The sequence below is a fragment of the Haemaphysalis longicornis genome, unplaced genomic scaffold, assembly GCF_048455015.1.
Source record: "Haemaphysalis longicornis isolate Haplotype H1 unplaced genomic scaffold, Haemaphysalis longicornis Haplotype H1 scaffold_3, whole genome shotgun sequence".
NCBI lineage: Eukaryota > Metazoa > Arthropoda > Arachnida > Ixodida > Ixodidae > Haemaphysalis > Haemaphysalis longicornis.
Window position 1 is genome coordinate 120,981,697 of NW_027526335.1, and position 21,412 is coordinate 121,003,108.

The following is a 21,412-nucleotide window of genomic DNA, read 5'->3' on the forward strand; positions in this document are numbered from 1 at the left end:
GCCGCCACGATAGGGAAACGCCCACGCCGTCTCCATGAGATTGGCTCCAGGCGAGTCGCAGCATGTCAGTTCCCGATCATCCACCCGATGCATGATTCGGTCGAGCCGCCGCGACGCAAGGATGAGGCGACTCTGCGGCGCTGCATGTTTCAGCTGGTTTCAGCCTGCCCGCCGCGGGCGGTTCGGTCTGGTTTGGACGAGGCGTGAATCGGCTTCGCTGTCGGCGCGTCGCCCCGTGCAACGCATTTGGGCCGGCCGCTCGTGCACAACAGCACCCCCGCCACCAGACAATGCGCCATGAAGACGAGCTGCCTCCACGTGGCTCGGATGGTGGGTGCGCTCGTTCGCCAGGCTCATCCAGGTTCACCTCCAGTGCTCCTAGGAAAAGGGCGGTGCCACCACGCTCCTTTCACGAATAGCTACCACTTGCCATGTCCGGGTCACAGGTACATCGCCGTGCTGCCGAGGTGTCTCGACCAGCTTCGCCCGGCTCTTCCGGTCTCGTTTCTCAGCACCGGTCGCTCCCCATCCAGGAGCTTGCAAAAAACCGACCGACAACAGCTAACACCCAGCGCAAGCAAGCAACCTCTGTCCTCCGTTAGAACACGAGACTCCAAAAAACGTGAAAAACTCTCCTAGCTAAGTGTCTATTCCAAATTTGGACCCTCTACACCAAGAGACCCATGTGGGACGCTAAACTAAAATAGGAACTCAAACTATGTGTCAAAGATAACACACGATATGAAGTGATCATAACTACGGTTAATTACTTGAAATCACGCGGTGCGAAAATAATCAACTGAGGCAGCAAATGAGGGCAATAATTTCGCTCCCATATACCTGCTAATCTAAAAGCTGTTCACGAAGAGACGAAACGAAAAACACGGGGTGGACGGAGGCAGCCCTACTTAGAACGCACGACTTAGTGCGTCTGCGTTAGCGTTACCAGCTACATAGCACGCAAACTTCTGCACTACCCACACGACGCAGCCACATTCTCTTTATGATGTACTGTAAACCCGTTCCCTGCAAGTTAGCTTGCGGCTTAAGTACAAAACTGGTCGTTCCCGGCCGTTCGCATCCTCTTGGCATAGTACAGCTCCCATGCCACTATCGCTCGCACCGCACTAAATCCCGAAACCCTTTGAAAAGTATGGGGCCATTACAACTGGCTCCTCGCTCAAGGCTCGTTTAAGCGTTTGAAAAGCGTCCTCCTTCTTTGCGTCACATTCCACCTTCACTGGCTCCGTCTTTCTAAGAGCGTCAGTTAAATGACTAGCCAGTGTGGAGTAATCTTTCATATATGTCTAGCCATATCCAGTCTGCTGCAGCTGCGGCTCACGCCGCAGGAACGGTAGAGCCGGGGAGTCCTCTTCGACGTTAATGGGTATAACACGCGCAAGTGTCTGTTCTGGCTTTTTCGAGTCTTCCTTGCGGCCAGTGTGACGCCGCTCTAGCAGGGTGGATTTTGCTGACTTGTAGTCAACATGGTTTGCATCACCTTCTGATCGCGGCGGACGGAGGAGAGATTAAATGTGGATACGTGCGTTTTGCTGCAGTTAGGGCATTTTAGCTCGTCAGTAGAACAGGTCGCACGATCATGACTGTCACCGCACTTGGAACACCGAAGCGAAAAATTGCATACTTCTGCCACGTGTCTGAAGCGCTGGAATTTTTTTTTTTTTTTTTTGCATTGCCGAGGTTTTTTCACGTAGTCATACACACGGTAGCGCGTGTAACCGTTGACGACGTGCTCAGGTATGGTTTCTGCGGAGAACACGATTTGGACACTCTCTAAACGTTATCACACTCAGAATAAGTGGAGCGATGAAGTTAGAAGAAAAGGACTGATGTCATCGGGTCTACTGCATACGCTGACAGGAAGGTTTACCTTTGTAGAAAGGGCAGTGAAGTTTATTATCTGGTAGAGGAGGAGAAATGAGGGCAAAACTCCCCAACGCCTTGCAATTGTTGCGAGCGCGACAGCTTGCTTCTGATGCAAACTAAAGCTAATAAGTTTTCTTCCATTTTTCGCGTTTTACGCTTTTTTTTTTTTTTTTTGCTCCTTTATGATCAGCATTGTTTGAGAGCTGTGACAATCCATCGCGACAAGCTCCCACGGTACGATACGGCGCATGTTTCGCCTTCTCCACATAAGGAAGGACGGGAAGGATGGACTCAACGGCTACACATATCGCCCAACCTCCGCAAACTGGAAAAGTAAAACATAAATGCTAGAAAGCCTAGCGTGTCCATGGGGGCAAAACACAGGACAATAGAAGCAGCAAGGAAGGCGCACAGGACCAAAGTTCTCCGGCCTACACGGCAGCGCGATAAGCGTACGGGGCGCTGTCTGCGATAAGCCCTCTACAACGGCTCGCGAAGCACGCGCACGCACGAGCGTCGCCTCTGCAAGGCACGTCAGGGGGCGAGAGAAGAGGAGCTTCAGACATGGCCGACAAAGTGGCCGAACGGAACAACGGCGGCGGCGACGGCGGATCGGTCGACCCCAGGCCGCCCCCTCCACCTCAAGTGACCCAGCCACCGTCGAGAACAAGACCGATGCAGGCCGCCAAGGGGAAAAGTATCGACGGAGGGAACTCCTGCGGGTTCTCCTGTCTCAAGTACAGCCTCTTCGTCGTCAACCTCCTAGTATGGGTGCGTCTTTCCAGGCACGCCCATCCGGGCGGCCGTTTTCTTGCACGTTCCGCATTCCTACTGCGTTGTACACTTGTTTGCATGTACCGCGCAAACCGCGCTCTGCACAACCTTTTTCTGGCAGATATGCTGCACTGATTAGCTTATGTCTATAGTCAGGGGGCGCCGTTTCTCGCAAGCTCCATATTCCTGTTGCGCTGTATAGTTAAGTTATTTGTATGGAGGGGGGGGGGGGTTATAATGTCGCTTTGAACAACCCTTTTACAACAAATATACTGCACTGATTACCTTATGTCGGTAGTCAACCGGTTTTAATCAACAAACATGGTCGATATCAGCCGACAGCCTTTAAAGAGAAACTCTGTGTAAATTTTGGATTGTTTCGCTTTGGGGCCGCTTTCTGACAGTTCTTAAAAGCACAGACACAGTTCCATTTCGCGCAATTGATCCCACGGCAGCGTTACGAGACCAAATTAGCTCTGATCCAGAAAGAATCCGCTGCCCGTTTCACGCAAAACGCCTCCATTTCAACATTTCCCGAAATCGAACAGTCAAGCTCTGTCATGCACGAAGAGCAGGATTCATCGCGTGGGCGCCTATGATTTATCTTTTCCTGAGGCTCTTCACACCGCGATCGCGGATGTCTTCCCGAAGCAATTAGTACTTAGTATACATCCTTCGTGTCCACGCATTAATGGTTTCATTACGTGGGATATTTATGGATTTTCCGCTAGTTCTACTCTTGGCGTACGCAACAACCTCGCTTACGTGTCGACTTTTATCCCGCATCAGAAAGCGACGTGTGCGCAATGCGTGCAGGCGAGATAGGCGTAGGCCGAAGGGCGCGGTCTCCGGTATTGGTAGCCGTCGGTGAAAGCACAGAGCAGCAAAAATTGAGGGAAATACTGATGTTTACGACCTGGACGTTGCCCGGAAAAAAGTGGGTAACGCGTATACGCGTATTCTACTCTGCTCTCCTCAGCGGATCGTGCCCCGTATCTGCCACATGCAGGAGCTCGAAAAGTAAAAACGCGGCTCAGGCAAATAAATTTACTAATCGCTTATTGAAATGTTTCGATGTTGCTCTGCGCATACCTGGCCGATGTGCCTCTTAATAGACAGGTGGACTAAATTCCTCAGGGTACTTATTAGCGTAAGAGCCGTAGGTGCCTTCTTAATAAAATCACGTGTGTCTATATCTCAAGGCTGTCATCCGAGGTACATACACCTGAGGAAGGACGGTCCCTAAGCCGAAACGTCATTATAAATGTTTTTTTTTACTCGCGTGCGTAGAAAAGCGTTCGTTATTCCTATTTAGCTTCTATTTTACCTTTTCAGATCGTTAACAAGAAAAGGAGCGCTGCGCACAATATTTCTCGAGATCTGGCGCAATGCCGACTAGAGAACCATCAACTATGGAAATTGTGCATGCGTGAGATTAAGAATTTTCCGCAGCAAGTTGGGACGAAATTGGAAAAAAGTTGACTGTGTGTGGACCAGAAAACGTTACAAGGAAAAAAAATCACATGAAGCCACATTGTGCACGACGAAGAAGCAAGAAAAACAGAGGTACAGAAGTACAAAAACGCCATTGGAGAGCATGCACAAATGTATGAAGCTACCTTTAGAGTAAGGATAATCAAATTACACCGTGACTCTTGCGAGTGCTTTCAGCCTTATCCGATGGACAAAGAAAGGCAGACAAAAAAAAAAGAAATGCTAAGGAGGAAACTCGGGGCAAAGAAAAAGAAATGGAGGGGGGAACCTACCGAGAAGATTAAAACTGGAATGGGCAATGCGCAGTACATGGGTATACGGGTCAACTAAAAAAATAAGAACCACTACACTAGCATACGCCAGTTTTCTGTCAGAACCGTTGCATCAACGTTGTGATACAACGCACACCGCACGAAAACGCCCGCAGGCATTCACATATATAGAAGCGTACGAAGTCGTCCCAGACGTGTTTAATATCGCGAGTTATTATAACTGTTATTATAACTGTGCGGAAGTATTGTTATAAAATCCATTAGCTTTGTTCCAGGCAGGACCTAATTGCATGAGGACAAAGCGCGGCCCAGCGATTCTAATCACACTCGCGACAACGGCTTTCAAAGAGGATAGCTCTTCAACGCCGGCGGAAAATTCGAGAGCTCCGGGCAGGATAATTGAAATTTCTGTTGCCGACAAAAAGTTTGTGCGGGAGCAGCGCTCGTATTATGCTGTCCTATTCAGCGATCCGATTATTTTCATGCGTTAGCGGAGAAATTCGGCGCGAGCATTCTGCAGCACTCTTTCAAGCTCGTCCGACACAAAAGAATATGGACGAAATAATAACTGTGGAAACTGGAGTGCATGTTTTAATTTTTTTCGTTGTTAATAACCAGATAGAGCCACATAATTGAATACTAACGATATTTTGAGACAATCCAGCTACGGGTAGGCGTTTCGGCGTTCCGTCATTGTTTATATATATATATATATATATATATATATATATATATATATATATATATATATATATATATATATATATATATATATATATCTTGAGAGACGATGGAAAGCGTGACCGGTTTATTCGGACACTCGGACGAAATACCCAATTAAGTGCTGCTGATGATTATGTACAGGTGATGATGATGCCGAGGCCATGACAGCTAGCACTGATCATAATGTACCGATTACGAGGAAATGTCCGTAACGTGTTGAAGAGCACAGAGTCGTGGTCAGGGAAGCGGCCGCCTGGCCGCGACTTATTGTTCTGTCCTGCGGTTGAACGGCTTGAGGCGAGATACGTGTACGACTTCAGTACCACGGCGGCGCCGATCTGACGACTGTTCTACTGGCGTCACACGGTAATTAACTGGCGAAGTCTGTTCTGTGATTTTGTATGGACCAAGAAAGCGATGAAGGAATTTCTCGCACAGACCGGGTACACGAACAGGGGTCCATAACAATACTTCATCACCTGGCCGAAATTGAACAGAGCGATGTGCGACGTCGTAGCGAGCTTTGCGTTCTTGTTGTTGACTTTCGGTTCGACTTCGCGCGAGTTCCCGGCAGTGGGCGAGCCGTGAAACGTACTGCTCCCGAGATGACATTTCAGAGGGGACAGGAGCCTAGAAGATAGTTGACTCGAAGGTAATAGAGGGAGAGCGGCCAAAGACTAGGAAGAATGGTGAGTATCCAGTCGTTTTTTTGCGTTGCAGTATTGTACGCAAAAGTCATAAATGGCAGGATGGTATTCCAGTTGCGATGATCAGGGCTGATGTACATCGAGAGCATGTCCGCGAGGGTTCGATGGAATCTCTCTGTTAATCCATTCGTCTGGGGATGGTAGCTGGACGTTGTCTTGTGCACGATCTTGGAGGAACGCAGAAGCTCTTCGACTACAGCGGACAGAAAAGCCCTGCCGCGATCGCTGAGGAAGACGCGTGGCGCGCCATGGCGCAAAATAATGTTGTGCAGTATGAAGTCAGCGACTTCAGCAGCCGTTCCAGAGCGAAGGTCTTCGTCGCCTAAGCGCGTGGCCGATGTATCCTGCTGAATGCGGATCGACTGCAGATCGTCAAGACGTTGGCAAGTAGTGGTGACATCCGAGACGGTTCTTGGGTTCTGAAGGGCGAGCGCAGTGAAAGCGAACTGGTTAATACCTTTCAGTATCTGGCGTACGCGGTCCGACTCAGACATATCCTTATTGACCTTCCGGCACAGTGCGAGAACATCTTCGATATAAGAGGTGTAGCTTTCGCACGGGTGTTGCACGCGCGCTTCCAGTTTCTTTTTCGCGTCCTCAGAGCGAGCTGCGGATGTCCCAAAAATCTTGCGGATCTCGGTTGTGAAGGTCGTCCAATCGGGTAGGCGTCCCGCGTTATTGAGGTACCACGTCTTCGCGACCTCGGTGAGGGAAAAGCCGACAGTCAGCCGTTTTAGCTTGTCGTCCCACCCGTTATATGCGCTGACTCTCTCGAAGTTCTCCAACCACTCTTCTACATCATCCCCACGAAGGCCAGCGAAGTCGCGCGGATCTCGCTGGCGGCTGCTAAAACATCGCGGGGGAGGCGTAGCCGTGGAGCTGGCTGGATCGAGCGTCATGGGCATGGTCTCCTGAGTCAGACGGCGGCCCGAACGGAGCTCCAGGAGTGGCGCTGCAGAGGTAGACTGTGAGATCGAAAGGCACCCTCCACCACTTGAGAGACGATGGAAAGCCGGTTTATTCGGACACTCAGACGAAAAACCCAATTAAGTGCTGCTGATGATTATGTACAGGTGATGATGATGCCGAGGCCATGACAGCTAGCACTGATGATAATGTACCGATTACGAGGAAATGTCCGTAACGTGTTGAAGAGCACAGAGTTGTGGTCAGGGTGTCTCACAATATATATATATATATATATATATATATATATACTGAGAGACAGCGTTTCTTTATTCAGTCACCGAGCCCAGACCTTTGTCCGCAATCGAAGCGAGGGGACAATGATGATCATTTAGATGATAATGGCGATGGGTGCACCGATATGACTAACCGGGAAATATATATATATAAACATATATATATATATATATATATATATATATATATATATATATATATATATATATATATATATATATATATTAACGGGCAACGCACGAGCAATGTTGGGGAAACATTAGCGGTGGGTGCCAGCATATTCTTGTCCCTTCTCTCCTAAAACAAAGCTGCGAAAGGGCGTCCGTTTTTTAGTTTCCTTCCCCCAAGAAAATAAGAAAGGTTTGGGTAACGCATTTATAGGGAAACACATTTATTTTTGTTTTGAATACTAACTTGTTCGTTTGTGAATTGTCCGTAGTTTACACAATAGATGATGGGGCTCGTATTGAGCATGGTTCCTTTTAACGCACCCTAAGCAAAAAGGAAGAGTCAATCTTGAACAAATTACACGTTGGGACCTACCCATAACCGGTACTTCTAATTAAACTCTTTATCATAGGTAAACTCTACTGAGGAAAATTTGTGCCTAATGTAAACGTTGTGAAAGCCTTGCCAGCATGGTCCAGATGATATAGACGTGCCCGCAGATATCAGATGGCACGCGCACAACAGACACCTGGACGGCTCTAATGCTCAGCCCAGACCAGTAAGCTCTACGGGCGATCATCAGTCAAGCTCCGGCAGCCGCCAGGTCAGAAGGGACACTGGCCAACTCCTAGCAAGGGGTTTAAAAAGAAACGCCAAGTGAATGATACTGAATGAAAGTTCTTCGGACCAACCATTGGTTGACCTAGATTTGGTTCGAGGCATGACACGCCTCACATACGGCCAGCTCATGTCTATAATTCCTTGTTTTCGGTGTTTACTCACGCATGCGCTATTTAGCCACTGCGTACAGATTTATCTAGTCCGCCTGACCTTTAATGCGCGCGCATAGAGTCACAGACCCAGTTCCGCCTTACCCACAGTAAGGAGACCCCCCACACACACACACGCACGCACGCACTAAAAAATAAAGAATAAAAATCATAAAACAAAAATATGCATAATGCAAATAATATAGCTCCTTTCTAACTGAAAATAATTTACAAAATATATTAAAATCACAATATAAACAGTTTTATAGAGCTGAAACTCTACGACAAAACTGAAAAGTTCGATCTGATAAATGCATGCTGCTTTCGCATACATTCCTGGATCGCATACGACACTACGTGGTTGGCACAGCTATATCATATGTAACTTTTTTTACTGTCATTTTGTTCTTTATGGCGATTTTCATCACAACGAATGTGGCGTCTTCCAAACGTTCTTTTTTTTTAATTTTATTTTTCAGTTTACTATTGCTTTTTAACATCGCTTTAATAGATGTCTTTTCACATGCAAAATGCCCCGAACTCGACGGCTACTTAACTTGCAGCCATCCGTGAAGCTCGCAAATACATTATGGCAGCTGCTCCCAAAAAATGGTCCATTTTTACCGACTCTAAAGGCGCCCTGCAAAGTTTCCGAGCGGCCTTGCGCTGTAGTCCTTTCCACCAACATGTGACAGAAATCCGAAAATTATTTCACCAGGCCGTCATAAAGGGGGCATAACATATTATTTAAGTGGCTGCCAAGCCACTGTTGAATAACTGGCAATGTTGTGGCTGATGCCGCTGCCCGGCCAGGCCATGACTGTGAAAGGACCATCTTCCTTCCGCTTTCAAGGACTGATGCCGCTAGGCTGCTTCGTCAGTTCGCGCGCAGGACCTCCATTACTCAGTGGAATACACCGGACTTTGTGCATCCGCGCCTCCACAACCAGGACCCTCTACTCCAGTGTCGTCTTCCGTGTGGGCTGTCTCGATCACAGTCTACTTTACTTTGTAGGCTGTGGTTGGGAAAGCCTACTTTCACGAAAGCCTACTCCTTCCTGAACGGGATGGCCAGTAGTGCCCACTGCGACGCCTGCGAAATTGAAGAGACAATCGAACATGTGCTTTGTTGTCGCCCCTAGTATTCATCGGAAAGAAGCGTTTTGGCAGCCGAGCTCAGCCGATTGGAGAATCAACCGTTCAAACTAGAGACTATTAAAGGACAACGACAACAACCCCTACAATCAACTTTGCGGAAGGCAACAGAAGCCCTTTTGCGTTTCATGAAGGACACACGCTTGGACGAAAGACTGTAGTGCCCGCAAAGGGACTGAAGTGTATGCGCAATCCCGCTCCCATCCCCTATTTTTCGCCTGCCCTCTCTTTTATTCCCTGAACACCCCTTCCCCAGTGCCGAGTAGCAATCCGGGCTCTAAGCCAGGATAACCTCTCGGCCTTTCCTTTCGCTTTTCTCCTCCTCTTTTACATGCAACACCCTGATGGCCCCCTGTTTTTTTTTTTTTTTCCGACAAATGTCATCGTAATATCGTCACGGGAATGATTGAAATCTGTGTTTTCGAAATGCCCATAAAATCTTTTCTCGGTCTAAATTTCCTGAATGGGGTCAGTGGGAGCGGTGACGTTAACAGCCTAAAGCTCAAATCTGATGCATACCGCTGCCACGTTTGATTTAAATACGGTGCAGAGGTAACACGAACAATAAAAAAGCGAATGTAAGTGAGGCCACACGCCTCTTTCGCAAGACCGAGAGCGATACGACGGCGTTATTGAAATAAACACCGGCAGGTTGTTTCTCGCCGTAAACAACGCAGCACACAGGGCCATGCAAGGACCGAAAAAAACAACGCTAAAGAAGAAAAGGAGAAAACGTGCCTCATGATTGATGGCTTCCCTGAGCAGCTCCGATGCCGAAATTTATTCTCCGTCCGTTCCATATCTGCGCCCATCGGTGAAGCACGTTGCGTTCCGCTCGCTCCATTATTTTTTGGAACAAATATTTCCTCCATGAAACCGTTAAAGCGTGCGTTGCGTTCAACTGTGCAGTATACGTTCTCTTTATTTCAAGTTCCTCTTTTATTTGCTTTATTAGCTACCAAGATGGCGTTAAGTCTTCCATTTTAGAAATATTGAAACTTTTTTTATGTAGTCTTTCTATTTTGCCCAATTTGCGTCGTTTTGACGTCTCTTAAAGCTGCACGGAAGAAGGCATTTGTGCAATTTCCGTCCACACCAGAAGTAAAGAGAAGCCCTTCGCTTCGGGCCGAAGATATTTCGTGGCAATATTACGTATAGCCGAACACCACGCAAACCGCCGGACAAGGCTTACCGTGCACAATCTCCTCAGTTGGGATAGTCGTAATGGCACAGGCCGAAATATCCAACCTACTCGTGCAAAACTGCATGCACACGCGGAAGAGCTTCCTCCCACTTTTGTTTCCCCTCATCAGCGATGGTGTTATCCCTTCCCAGTGAGTTGTTTCTCCTGCGCGAGGAGAATTTAGAACACGCGTGAACGTGTTATCGCGCGCATATGTCACTGAATGGGAAAACTAACACATTGAATATGACGATACGTCAATATTACGACTGCATATTAAGAACACGAAATCAATTTTACTGCTTAAAGTGGCGCGGGATTTCTTTTTATTTGCGGCCTAAAGGATGCGTACACACAACGAGCATTCCGAGCCTTACCTATGGGTTCAGGCAATCCACATAGTGTATATGCTTACGGTTGTGAAACATTATTACTTAGCGCACGGGGCAATTGGACGAAAAAAGAACACAGGGCAAGCTATGCCCTTACGACCTCACTTTCGACTGCATCACCGCGCTGATTTGCCACTCGGTTTGCGCAGGGGGGGCAGACTTCGTGCACAAGCTCGCCCACTCGACAGAGCCGCAGATCTTACTCACTTGCAATAATTACTCTGCGGGGAGGTTAACGAACTCCAGCCTAGCATCTTTGACCTGTAACCATGCAAAGCACCGTGGTAACTTCTGGAGAGTTTTGTTCTGGCGAATGGGGCGCATTTAAATTCGGACATCCCATTAATTGCAGCGGAGAAAAAAATATAAACGCGACTCAGAGAGGGAAATTCTTATGTTTATGGAAAATTTAGGGTATTTTGCATTGAACAGAAGTCAAATTATAATTGTAGAACTGCGGAACGCTTTATTGATTGCAGGCCATATTAGAGGCCCAAATAGGGTGCTATCATTCCTGTTTGTTTCATTCGTTTTTAGTGCACAAGCGCGAAAAGCCGCGGCAAAGGCAAATGGTTAAGACTGGGCATGGTCCTTATTCCGAAAAAAGTCAGCAGGGCTGCTTTATGTTTATCTTTCGTCGTGAGAAAGCGAAAAGGGTCAGAATTAAGTAATCAGCACAAAAAAAAATAACGTATGCACAATGCACCAAGCGCAAGAGCAAATACATTTCAAACAATGCCGGTAGATTACGCATCGGAGACAACGGATGTGCGATAATCACAACGCGCTGCTAGATCACGTGTATGCTTAAGTGTCGCCACCATGTGATAAGATATGACACAATAGAAAGAAAACTGAATACAAACAACACACTGTTCACAATGCGGTGATCACACGCCTGAAAAAGACTTTACTCTGTGGTATTTTCGTATTCATTGATTTGAATTGGCTTCTGGCGAAGCTGCTTATTGAAACTTGATGAGGTAATCTACCTCGAGCAAATGTTTCGGGAATGGACCCAGCGCAGGTTGCATCCATAATTCGTGGTAATGTCAGGGGTCCTCATGCCGTGCACTCGTAATGACTACTAGCTTCGGAGTTTTTGTGTTAAATTCATTTCCGGCGTCATATTGAAGGTGTAAGTTAATCAAGCTGAATTTCTCTAAACACCAAAACTTCGAAGAAAGGTAGGCTATGAGCAAGTAGAATTGGTAACCGCTAAAGGTTATAAGACATTTAGTTGGACCACTATTTAACAAGACACAGACAGCCGTAAATTATATTGTTAACTGGAAAACTTCAAAAAAATTGGGAAAGAATTAGGGCTATACAAAACAGCTCGAGCAATTTACATTTATACGTTTATTAATTGAAAAATTCGTAAAACCCGACATTGTAAAATCGGGTAAACCTTGTTTGTGTACCTTGCCTCATAGAATCCTTGCTTGTGCTCGCTCTCAGGCTAAAGTAAGATAGCTTGTTTTAGAATAGTAGTAGCAGTAATAGCAATAGCAATAATAGCCGTAGACACTCGACATGCGCGACATGTCGTAGACGCTCGAGTCACGGCCCGGGGGTTAAAAAGAAGGTCCCCTTCACCCCGAGTAGTCCGAGTGGCTTGCTACCACCCCCGAGCGTAGGAAACGAATACCTTAACATAAATACCCGAGAAAGTGGAGGAGAAACAGCCCCGCCGGTAGCGTAGTGGTCATAGCACCAGACGCGTACTCTGGAGGTCGTGGGTTCGGATCACACACGGCGGGAATTTTTCCTCCACTTTCTTTCTGTCTCTTAAACCCCTTCATCTGTTTCAATGACCTACCGCACTCTCCCCTTTGCTTTCCGAGGCATTCTTGACTGTCAACCATTATTTCTGTCTTAATTCAACCAGCCCCTCATTTTCCCATTCTGATTCACTACATACATACATACATACATACATACATACATACATACATACATACATACATACATACATACATACATACATACATACATACATACATACATACATACATACATACATATATACATACATACATACATACATCAAAATGCATAGACAACAAGATACAGATACAGAAGCAGGGATATTTAATTGCTAGCCCAGTAATGAATCCTGGTCCTAAATGGTTGCATAACCGCGTTTTCATTTTTGTAACAACAACAATAAGGTAGCTCGTCAACCGTGATAGTGCTTCCTAGACGTGCGTCCATTGCTCGGCTATCGCTCGTCATAAAACTACGGGGAAAGTGGCCGTAAAGCAGCAGCGGCGGCACGCCGCGGCGCGTTGGGGCGTATACAGTGCACGAGCGGGAACCAGTCATAACAATTCGGAAAGGAAACGTGCAGGGAACGGCCTGCCGGAGCAGCTTTTCCCGAACTAAAAAAAAGTACTGCACAGTACAGACAATGCGGCGTTGGTTAACAGGTCACTTTATGCGATCCGCCGTGCAAATGCACGCCGGCGAGGGCTGTCTGGCCCGTGCGTAGAAGATATGTCTCAAAGGATTTAATGCGAGGCTGACGCAAACGAACTATTCGCGGCGGCCTACACGTCACTTCGTCTGTCTGCAAAGACAGCCTGGGATAAGGCGAGATGCCTGCTACAAATAAAAACAACCCATAAACAGACCGTGCGATGTGCCACATAGGTTGCAGATCTATAGAGACAATAGGTGATACGGGAAGACAGGCTCGTAGCCGTCAATGCGGACTCTGCCAAACCTTGTGTCATTCGGTTGCTCGTTAATTGTGAAGGCCGTAAACAAACAACGACCGATCCGAGGGGATAAGAACGCTCTGTGCCCCGCATCGTTACTAAGCCTAACGTCGGGCTAAGCCTAATAAACAATCACACAAAGCTTCGGTCCGCGTAAGCACACGTCGCAGGAACTACAAGCAAGCACAGCGTTGTAGGTGTGACACACTTGGCATCACCCGGCCGCTCTTTGGGCCGTGTTTTGTTCGGGCAGACAAGGATGCAGGATTTTTTTAATGAGTCAAGGTGACAGAATACAAAATACAATTGAGGTTTTTTCTTAGGTCTATAGCTGACATGTTGGAGTTTGTTGTGAACAGTTAGTTACCTAACACTTTGCGGGGTTTTTTTTTGTTTGTTTAACTGATCAGGTACGTTGAATAGATAAGTAGATTCTTGCAAAACGATAGAAGAGGGTCAAGTCCCGTATGGAGATGTCACATGTGGCAGGAAGGCAGTGCTCTCGAATTACTCTTTGCGAACGAAGTACTTGTAACGCGAAGACTCTAAGCAGTGGGTGAAACGACTGTATCATTGTCATTGCGGTTTGTTCGCTGTTAAGCTGCTTCATTTGGCAATTCCCGCTGGAAAACAAGATAAAGTGGGGTCACAGACTATAGCGACACCAGTAATTCGGTTTAACCCGCGAAGTATACGAGAATATGGCTGTTGTGGAAAGCGCGATCTAGTAACCAAGGTTATCTCTCCTTACTTGACTTCGACAAAGAATCACTTTCGAATTTTAAATGCACCGAGTCTTGACTGAATGCGTGGCAGACGTAATTCCACATACAAATACGTCGAGGAGACCCTGAGTCGTAGCTTGAAATAAGAAAACACTAAGGTTTAGAAAAAAAACAGGAAAAAATCGGTGAAAATAATGTTTTTTTTCTGTTTATTTTTTTGCACCGAGCTTCTGAAAAAAATTGGTTAAATCATCAGACAACTTCCCGAACTGAACGTTGTGTTCGCATGACGACATACAGAAAGCCCTGTATTATGTTGTCATCTGCATGAAATGCAAATGAAGGCATTGCTGACGAGGTTTTGTGTGTCATCTTTTTTCGTAGGGGTGTAAAAGGGAGAAAACGTCTGGGTACTGTATGAGTTCCCCTTTACCCTGCAGTGGGCGTAGTCAGGCTGATGATGGTGATGATGATGATGGTTATGGTGATGACTATAGTTGTGAGGAGTGGTAGCCGGCTAGGCGATTTTAAGGCATTTTTTTTAGTTTTTGCTAAGTTGGCTAAGGAAGAAAAATTTTTGGACGTTGATTTCAATGTTTACGTGTTTGTGTATTCTTCGAGCATGAGTCGTACTAGAAAGTGCGGGGATTGCTTCGACGGATCGGCGCATGCTGTAAAGAGCGAGTCTACAAGGTCAACTCTTCAGCGTGTAATAGTTGAAGCGGAACTCCGACCATCCCTTGTAATAACTATTAACATTAACTTGGACGTTTGCTGAGTTGAACGTTTGTTGTTGATAAAAGCTAGTGGTGAATAGACCGTCAGGACTGTCTACAGACTTCCTAGCGACAATAGAAACAATGTTTGCGCTCGTTTTGTTGGCAACGCAAGCGCAAGCAATGTTGTCCGTGTGCTACCATGCGCAGCTCCTGGGCCTTGCCATCGTGATCGTGTCGGCGATCGCCCTGGCCGGCTCCCAGGGTGACGAGGCGCCCCTGCCGAGCCTGCAGAGCGTGCGGCAGGCAGCCGCCACAGCGCTCTTCCTTGGATGCCTCCTCTTCGTCGTCGGCTTCCTGGGATGCTGCGGCTCGCTCAGGGAGTCCTCCGTCATGCTCACCGGAGTAAGTGTCAAGCACGCGGCCACACTCGCGATCGTACCGTCGACTGCCTTAGCTCAACTTGCAACGCGGAATTCTTTCGCTTGAAACACGTTAGCACCAAAGGCTTACTACGCCGCACACTAAATAATACCCCTGTCACACAGGCACTTTCAATCCGGATTGAAGCGAAGCGCGATTGACTTTTCGAGCGCACTCGACGCGCCACCGCTGATACACTGCACGTTTCGATACCGATCGAGAAGTTGCACCGGTTGCGCTCACGTACGCCAGATGGCGCTAAAAATGTACTTCGAGGCCGGCATCTGGTAACTTTGTGCGGTCGTAGTTATAGGGAACTATATAAATGTTACCGCACGCTTATTTGGGTAAAGTTATTTAATAGAATTTATGCGTTAGTGGAAGTTGCCATGTTCTATGCCATTACTCAGCGGGGACGAGAGTATCACCGCTATCGTCCTGTCGCGCTTGGGAAACCAGGATTGAGTTCGAGCGGGATCGGGCTCGATCGTGATTGAAACTTCCGTGTAGCAGCGCCCGATCCGGATTGAGCTCGATCCGGATCGACTCAATCGCGATTGAAAGTGCCCGTGTGGCAGGGGTATAGCATGAGAAAGACACCTACGCTGTGCACATTAAAAATAATGCTGGCTACTCGTAAAAGCAATGTTCGCATTTCCCATTCTCGTGTTTAAACGTCGATCATAAGTGACGTCGTGGCACGGCGCACAAGGACGTGGGTTCTAATCCGGGCCGCGGGAGTCATTTCTGTGCGGTGGAGGTGAAAAACGAAAACGACAGTATGTAGAGATTTTGGCCCTAGCTGAAGCGCTTCAGCTTGTTTGAATTGTGCCGCAGAACTGCCCTATACGACGCATCTCTCTCCATGCCATGGCGTAGCTTCGGAGCTTAAAGCCGCAGTGTGAATGCGCGATCGTTAATCAAACGTTACTTTACTTAATTAGTCGCCAGGGAGAAAGAACTCTCCATCCTCAGTTTCGCGTAACCACAAAGTCAAGCCAGGAACCTCTCATTTAAATTTCCAATCGCTGCGAACGAACCTTCAGGTCAGATCAGGTAAAAAATTATTGTTGCCACGGGTGGGGCCGTTTTCAGGTCGACTTCAGTGTCCTTCCGGCGACGACAGGGTTCATATGGATCTCTGCGGCGTCTCCGGCCACTTCAAATCAAAATAAAGCCAAGGGTCGTAAAAGCCTTGATATTCTAGTATAGGATATGACTGCTCACATACCCCGCAAGAATGTCTTAGTAATGCAATTGTTTAATGTAGTGAAGCGGGCTTTAAAAAAGTTCCGTATAAAGCTTTTTTTCTGTAAAGCTGGCTTTGTCTCATCTGTAATTGCGGTGGAGCCTACTAATACAACAAATCTGTTTTTATGTGTTTCGTGTGAGTGACTAAGTGAGTGACTGTGTCAGAGAGTAAGGGAATGAGAGAAAGAGTGGGTTATTGAGTGAGGGAAAGATTGAGGGAGGTGAGTGGAGTAAGGGAAGGAGGGAGTGAGGGAGGTAAGTGAAGAGGGGACTGAGTGAGGGTGTGATTGAGGGAGAAAGTGCGGGAGGTGAGTAAGTGAGGGAAGAAGGGAGTGAGTGAGTGAGTGAGTGAGTGAGTGAGTGAGTGAGTGAGTGAGTGAGTGAGTGAGTGGAGAAGGAAATGAAACAGTGATTGAGGGAGGAAGTGACGGAGGTGAGTAAGTGAGGGAAGAATGAAGTGAGTGAGGGAGTTAGAGAGAGAGAGAAAGAGAGAGAGAGAGAGTGAGGGAGTGAGTGAGTGAGTGAGTGAGTGAGTGAGTGAGTGAGTGAGTGAGTGAGTGAGTGAGTGAGTGAGTGAGCGAGGAAGGGAGGGAGAGAGGGAGTGAGTGAGGGAGGTAATGATTGAGCGAGTGAGTGAGCGAATTGTGGTTAGTGGGCAAGCGGGCTAGCCTTGCCGAGGCAAAAAGTGCTAAAAATTGTTACGCGCTAGCATTACAAAACAGCATCGGAATAAAAAACAGCGATATGTTTTCTGAACACCTGATAACATAGTAGGATATTGCGTTCGAAAATGGTGACGCCGTTTTTATCTCTGTAAGACTGCCACAAACGCCAAATCATTGTCTGTATGAATTTTGTATTTACGGGGTATAATACAGAAAACATGCGAGAAAAGTGTGGTGCCGTATTTCCCATTTTAATTAAGACACAAGCATGAAAATTTTGTCAAATGATGTAATGTGAGAAATCATGAGAACCTTTTATTTTTGGAAAGATTATCTCCATCAGTTATGCATGCCCATACAAAAATGCCTTATGGGCGTCTATGGAAAAATGTATGGTGAGCTATGGCCGCCTATGGGTCCCTATGGGCACCCATAAAAGTTCATAAAGTTAGGCTATAGCCAGCTATTGAAGTTTTTGTGCGTCCTGCACTAAAGAATGTTAACCATACAATTCTCTTCAGACGACTATAGAACATCCTATTGTGTTTAGTCTATAGAGTCACAGCTATTCAGGTTACTGTAACCCGCTAAAGAAAAATGTATGGCTTTAGTTCTATAGACCAGCCGCGACAAAGCTCTTTGGCTGGCTATAGACTATCGTTTAGCTTTAAGTCTACAGACTCGAAACCATTCAGCTGCCTTTTTTTCAGCTATTGAAAAGAGTTCGTGCTAAAGCAAAAGAGAGAAAGCCATAAAAGCTAATTTGGCTGGATATAGGCCGTTGTTTAGCTATAACTCTACTGACTCAAAATCATTCAGCTGTCTTTTGCCAGCTATTGGAGAGAATCTGCCCTAAAGCTAAAAAGAGGCACCCATAAAAGCTTCTGCGGTGGGCCAGAGCGCAATATATACCTGTAAACCTTTAGACGTGTGGCAATTAGGCAACAATTAGCTGGAATTAGGATATCGTTTGGCACAGAATTTACAGGCCTGCATTCATAAAAGCTTCCTTAGCTAACTACATAGTGACATAAGGGTCCAAGTCTCCAGCCACTAATAAAAAAGTGACAGCCTATAAAGGTATAATTCGAGCAACGATTAAATCCTATTCCGCTGGTTTCAATATGACTTATGACACGTAATTATAGACTCATGATTTACCTTGCTACATCTACAACACAGACTGAATAACGATGATGAGGTTCATCGGCCGGTTATATGAAAGTTTTTGTTCAATAATTTTAGGTACTTATTATACCAACAATACGGGAAAAGTACAATTAAAGGCAGCTACAGACAGATTAACGCTCAAATTCAGGTTGCAACTTTGGATACTGTGCGTTGGCAAAGCTTGCAAATGAACGTCGACCGAAAGAGGTATAAGTTCGGAGAATTCTGCCTCTGTGGCCCTTCGCTGCCGCGGTCAAGTAAAAAAGCGGGCTTCTCTGAAAACGGCCCCCTCTACGTCGAAGCGAATTGGAAAGAACTTTCGTGGCCCCCGGTACGTGCGGGCGCAGTCAGAAATATGGTGTCATCTGCGAACAACCGCATTCCTTTTCCCGCGGAGCCCACATTGAAATTAGTCATTGAGAAAGGGGGAGAGCGGCTAAAGCTGGACCGAAGGAGGCACGGAAAGCTAATTCTGCGAAGCGTTGAAAAGGTAGAGGGTACCACAACCACCTAGCAGGTCGTGGAGGGGACACCCCTGCTTCCTGTTTTATTTTTGGTTGTTTGTTTGGCACACTGGTTTTGGCAATGGGTACCGAATGACACGGCGCCGGGGAGGGGCCGCGTAGGTGCAGCGCGCGTCGACGCTGTAGCCCGTCCGTGGAAATGGAAGTTTTCTTTGAAAAGGTCAGGCGTTCGGTGCTGTGTTAGTATTCGTGCGCGCAGCAATGATAGTGACAGACAAGTTTTCCTGAATACTGAGTAGATATAGTTTTTTCGGATGAAGAAAACAAAACGTTAAGCGATGTTGCATTTTCCAAATAAAGTAACTATCAGAAAAAAAGTTAGAAAAAGGTCTAAAGATGGGCACGTATCTCCGCACTATTTGCTAGCGCGATGGACCTGCTTATACCAGGATGTACTCAGTCAGCCACATCTCGTCTCCTTGCTCATGTGCGCGGGCATGGCACGTGTTGCCTGGTGCTGGGAATTTACGACTCGACTGCAATGTGTTCGTGTTGATGGTGTACGCCAAGCAGCTGTCGGAAATTTCGGTGTTTATGGTGATAATGTTACGATTAATTCAACATAAACTTGAAGTCATGCGAAAATGGATACCTGCGATACCACTACAGGAATTTCATCGTACGCAAAACACCAGGGGGAGTGATCTTACGAACTGTCGAGGCTGTATTGTGCGAGAAATGCAGGACTTTTTTGGGGATCAAGAATACGTTTCCAAGCTACCCTGCACCACATGGCAATTGCAACGTACACAGAAATGAAGATTTCGCCGCGGTGATGAGACAATGATAATTATTTTTTCGCGAAGTGAGAAAACTTACAAGGAAAAAATTGAACGAACTTGGAAAACGTTTTTTATTATTGAATTATATGCGACTCTCTTCATTTTTTATTTAAGAGTGCATTTCCATTTTAGCCACCATACTTGCAACCTTGTGCATTGAGTACTGAGTGAAATGAACGACTTCTGAGTGTTCTCTTTTCGGTGGACTACCCACCACCTGTAGGTATACGTGTCACGGTGGGCGTTCGCGGAAAATGTGCCGCGTAGTGTGGCTGTCGAGCGAATGCCGTAAGCGTGAGCCAAAGTGTTGAAATGCGTGTGCTGTGTGTTTTGATCAGCGTATGTGAACAACTGTTTACTGGCGGCGAAGTGATTGATTGATTGTGGGGTTTAACGCGCCGACGCAACGCAGGCGATGAGGCGCGCCGTAGTGGAGGACTCCGGATTAATTTTGACCCCCTGGGGATCTTTAACGTGCGCCGAAATCTCGAACACACGGGCGTTTTTGCTTTTCGCCTCCATCAGAAAAGCGGCCGCCGCGGCCGGAAATCGAACCCGCGACCTCGTGCTCAGCAGCGCAACGCCTTAGCCACTGAGCCACCGCGGCGGGTACTGGCGGCGAAGTAGCGTAGATAGTAGCCGTTTATGGAATGAATGGGATTAATAAACCCCTTGGTTTGGCTTTCCTTGTTTGCTTGTCTTTAAGCCTTTTGTGAATGAAAACTGGCGACGTGTTTGCAATTGCAACCTTGCACTGCCCCTATATCGGTGAAGTGCTCAGTCAGCATATATAACAGAATGCAGATAGGCGCACAACCTAAGTTCCACAGGAGATTCACAAGGCTATATGCCGGCATGGCCGCGTGTTCATAATTTCTCAGCGGCTGCTGCTGTCGCTGTGTTTCAAGTAGTGGTGATTCTCTTCTGGGTGTAGCCCATGCAAAAATATCGTATGCTCGACAATTAAAAACGCTTCTTATGGTTGTATCTACCTATTTGGCCCAAATATTTTTAGACGTTTCTATGGCTGTCTTTAGCCATTCTTATGGACATTGCTCTGGGTGTCTTTAGCCTCTTTTATAACCTTAGCGGTATCAAAAGAAGACCTAAAAAGCCATAGAACCGGATATAGAAGAAGCTAAAGACATCCATAGAAATGTCGATACGAATAGCTAAGACAACCATAGAACCGGCTATAGAAGAAGCTAAAAACACCAATAGAAATGTCGATACGAATATCTAAAGACAACCACAGAACTGGCTATAGAAGACGCTAAAGACACCCATAAGAATGGCGATACGAATCGGTAAAGACAACAATAGAACCGGCTATAGAAGAAGCTAAAGACACCCATAGGAATTTCGAAACGAATATCTAAAGACAACCACAGAACCGGCAATGAAAGAAGCTAAACACACCCATAGAAATGGCGATACGATTCTCTGAAGACACCCGTAGAAACGTCTAAAGATTATTGGGCCAAATAGCTAAAGCCGACCATAAAAACGATTTTCTATAGCCGACCATGCAATATTTTTGTATGGGTGAGGGCGTAATACCACCAAGTCCGTATTCCAGCAATTCCTTTTGGAAAAAGGTTTCATAGCGCGCGGGAGACGAGGACGACGAAGAACACAGGACAAGCGCTTGTCCTGTGTTCTTCGTCGTCCTCGTCTCCCATGCTGTGAAGCCTTTTTCCAAAAG

General features: G+C 46.7%; 1 protein-coding gene across 1 annotated transcript in view; it reads left to right on the top strand.

The window, feature by feature from the left end:
• The first annotated feature begins 2,327 nt into the window (after nt 1-2,327).
• The window catches only part of LOC144175050 (23 kDa integral membrane protein-like), a 34,796-nt gene continuing 15,711 nt past the window's right edge, over nt 2,328-21,412 (top strand). The window contains exons 1-2 of the mRNA XM_077704088.1: nt 2,328-2,658; nt 15,103-15,297. Coding sequence (XP_077560214.1) covers nt 2,452-2,658; nt 15,103-15,297 — 402 coding nt within the window. The 5' untranslated portion in view covers nt 2,328-2,451. The remainder of the gene's footprint in view (nt 2,659-15,102; nt 15,298-21,412) is intronic.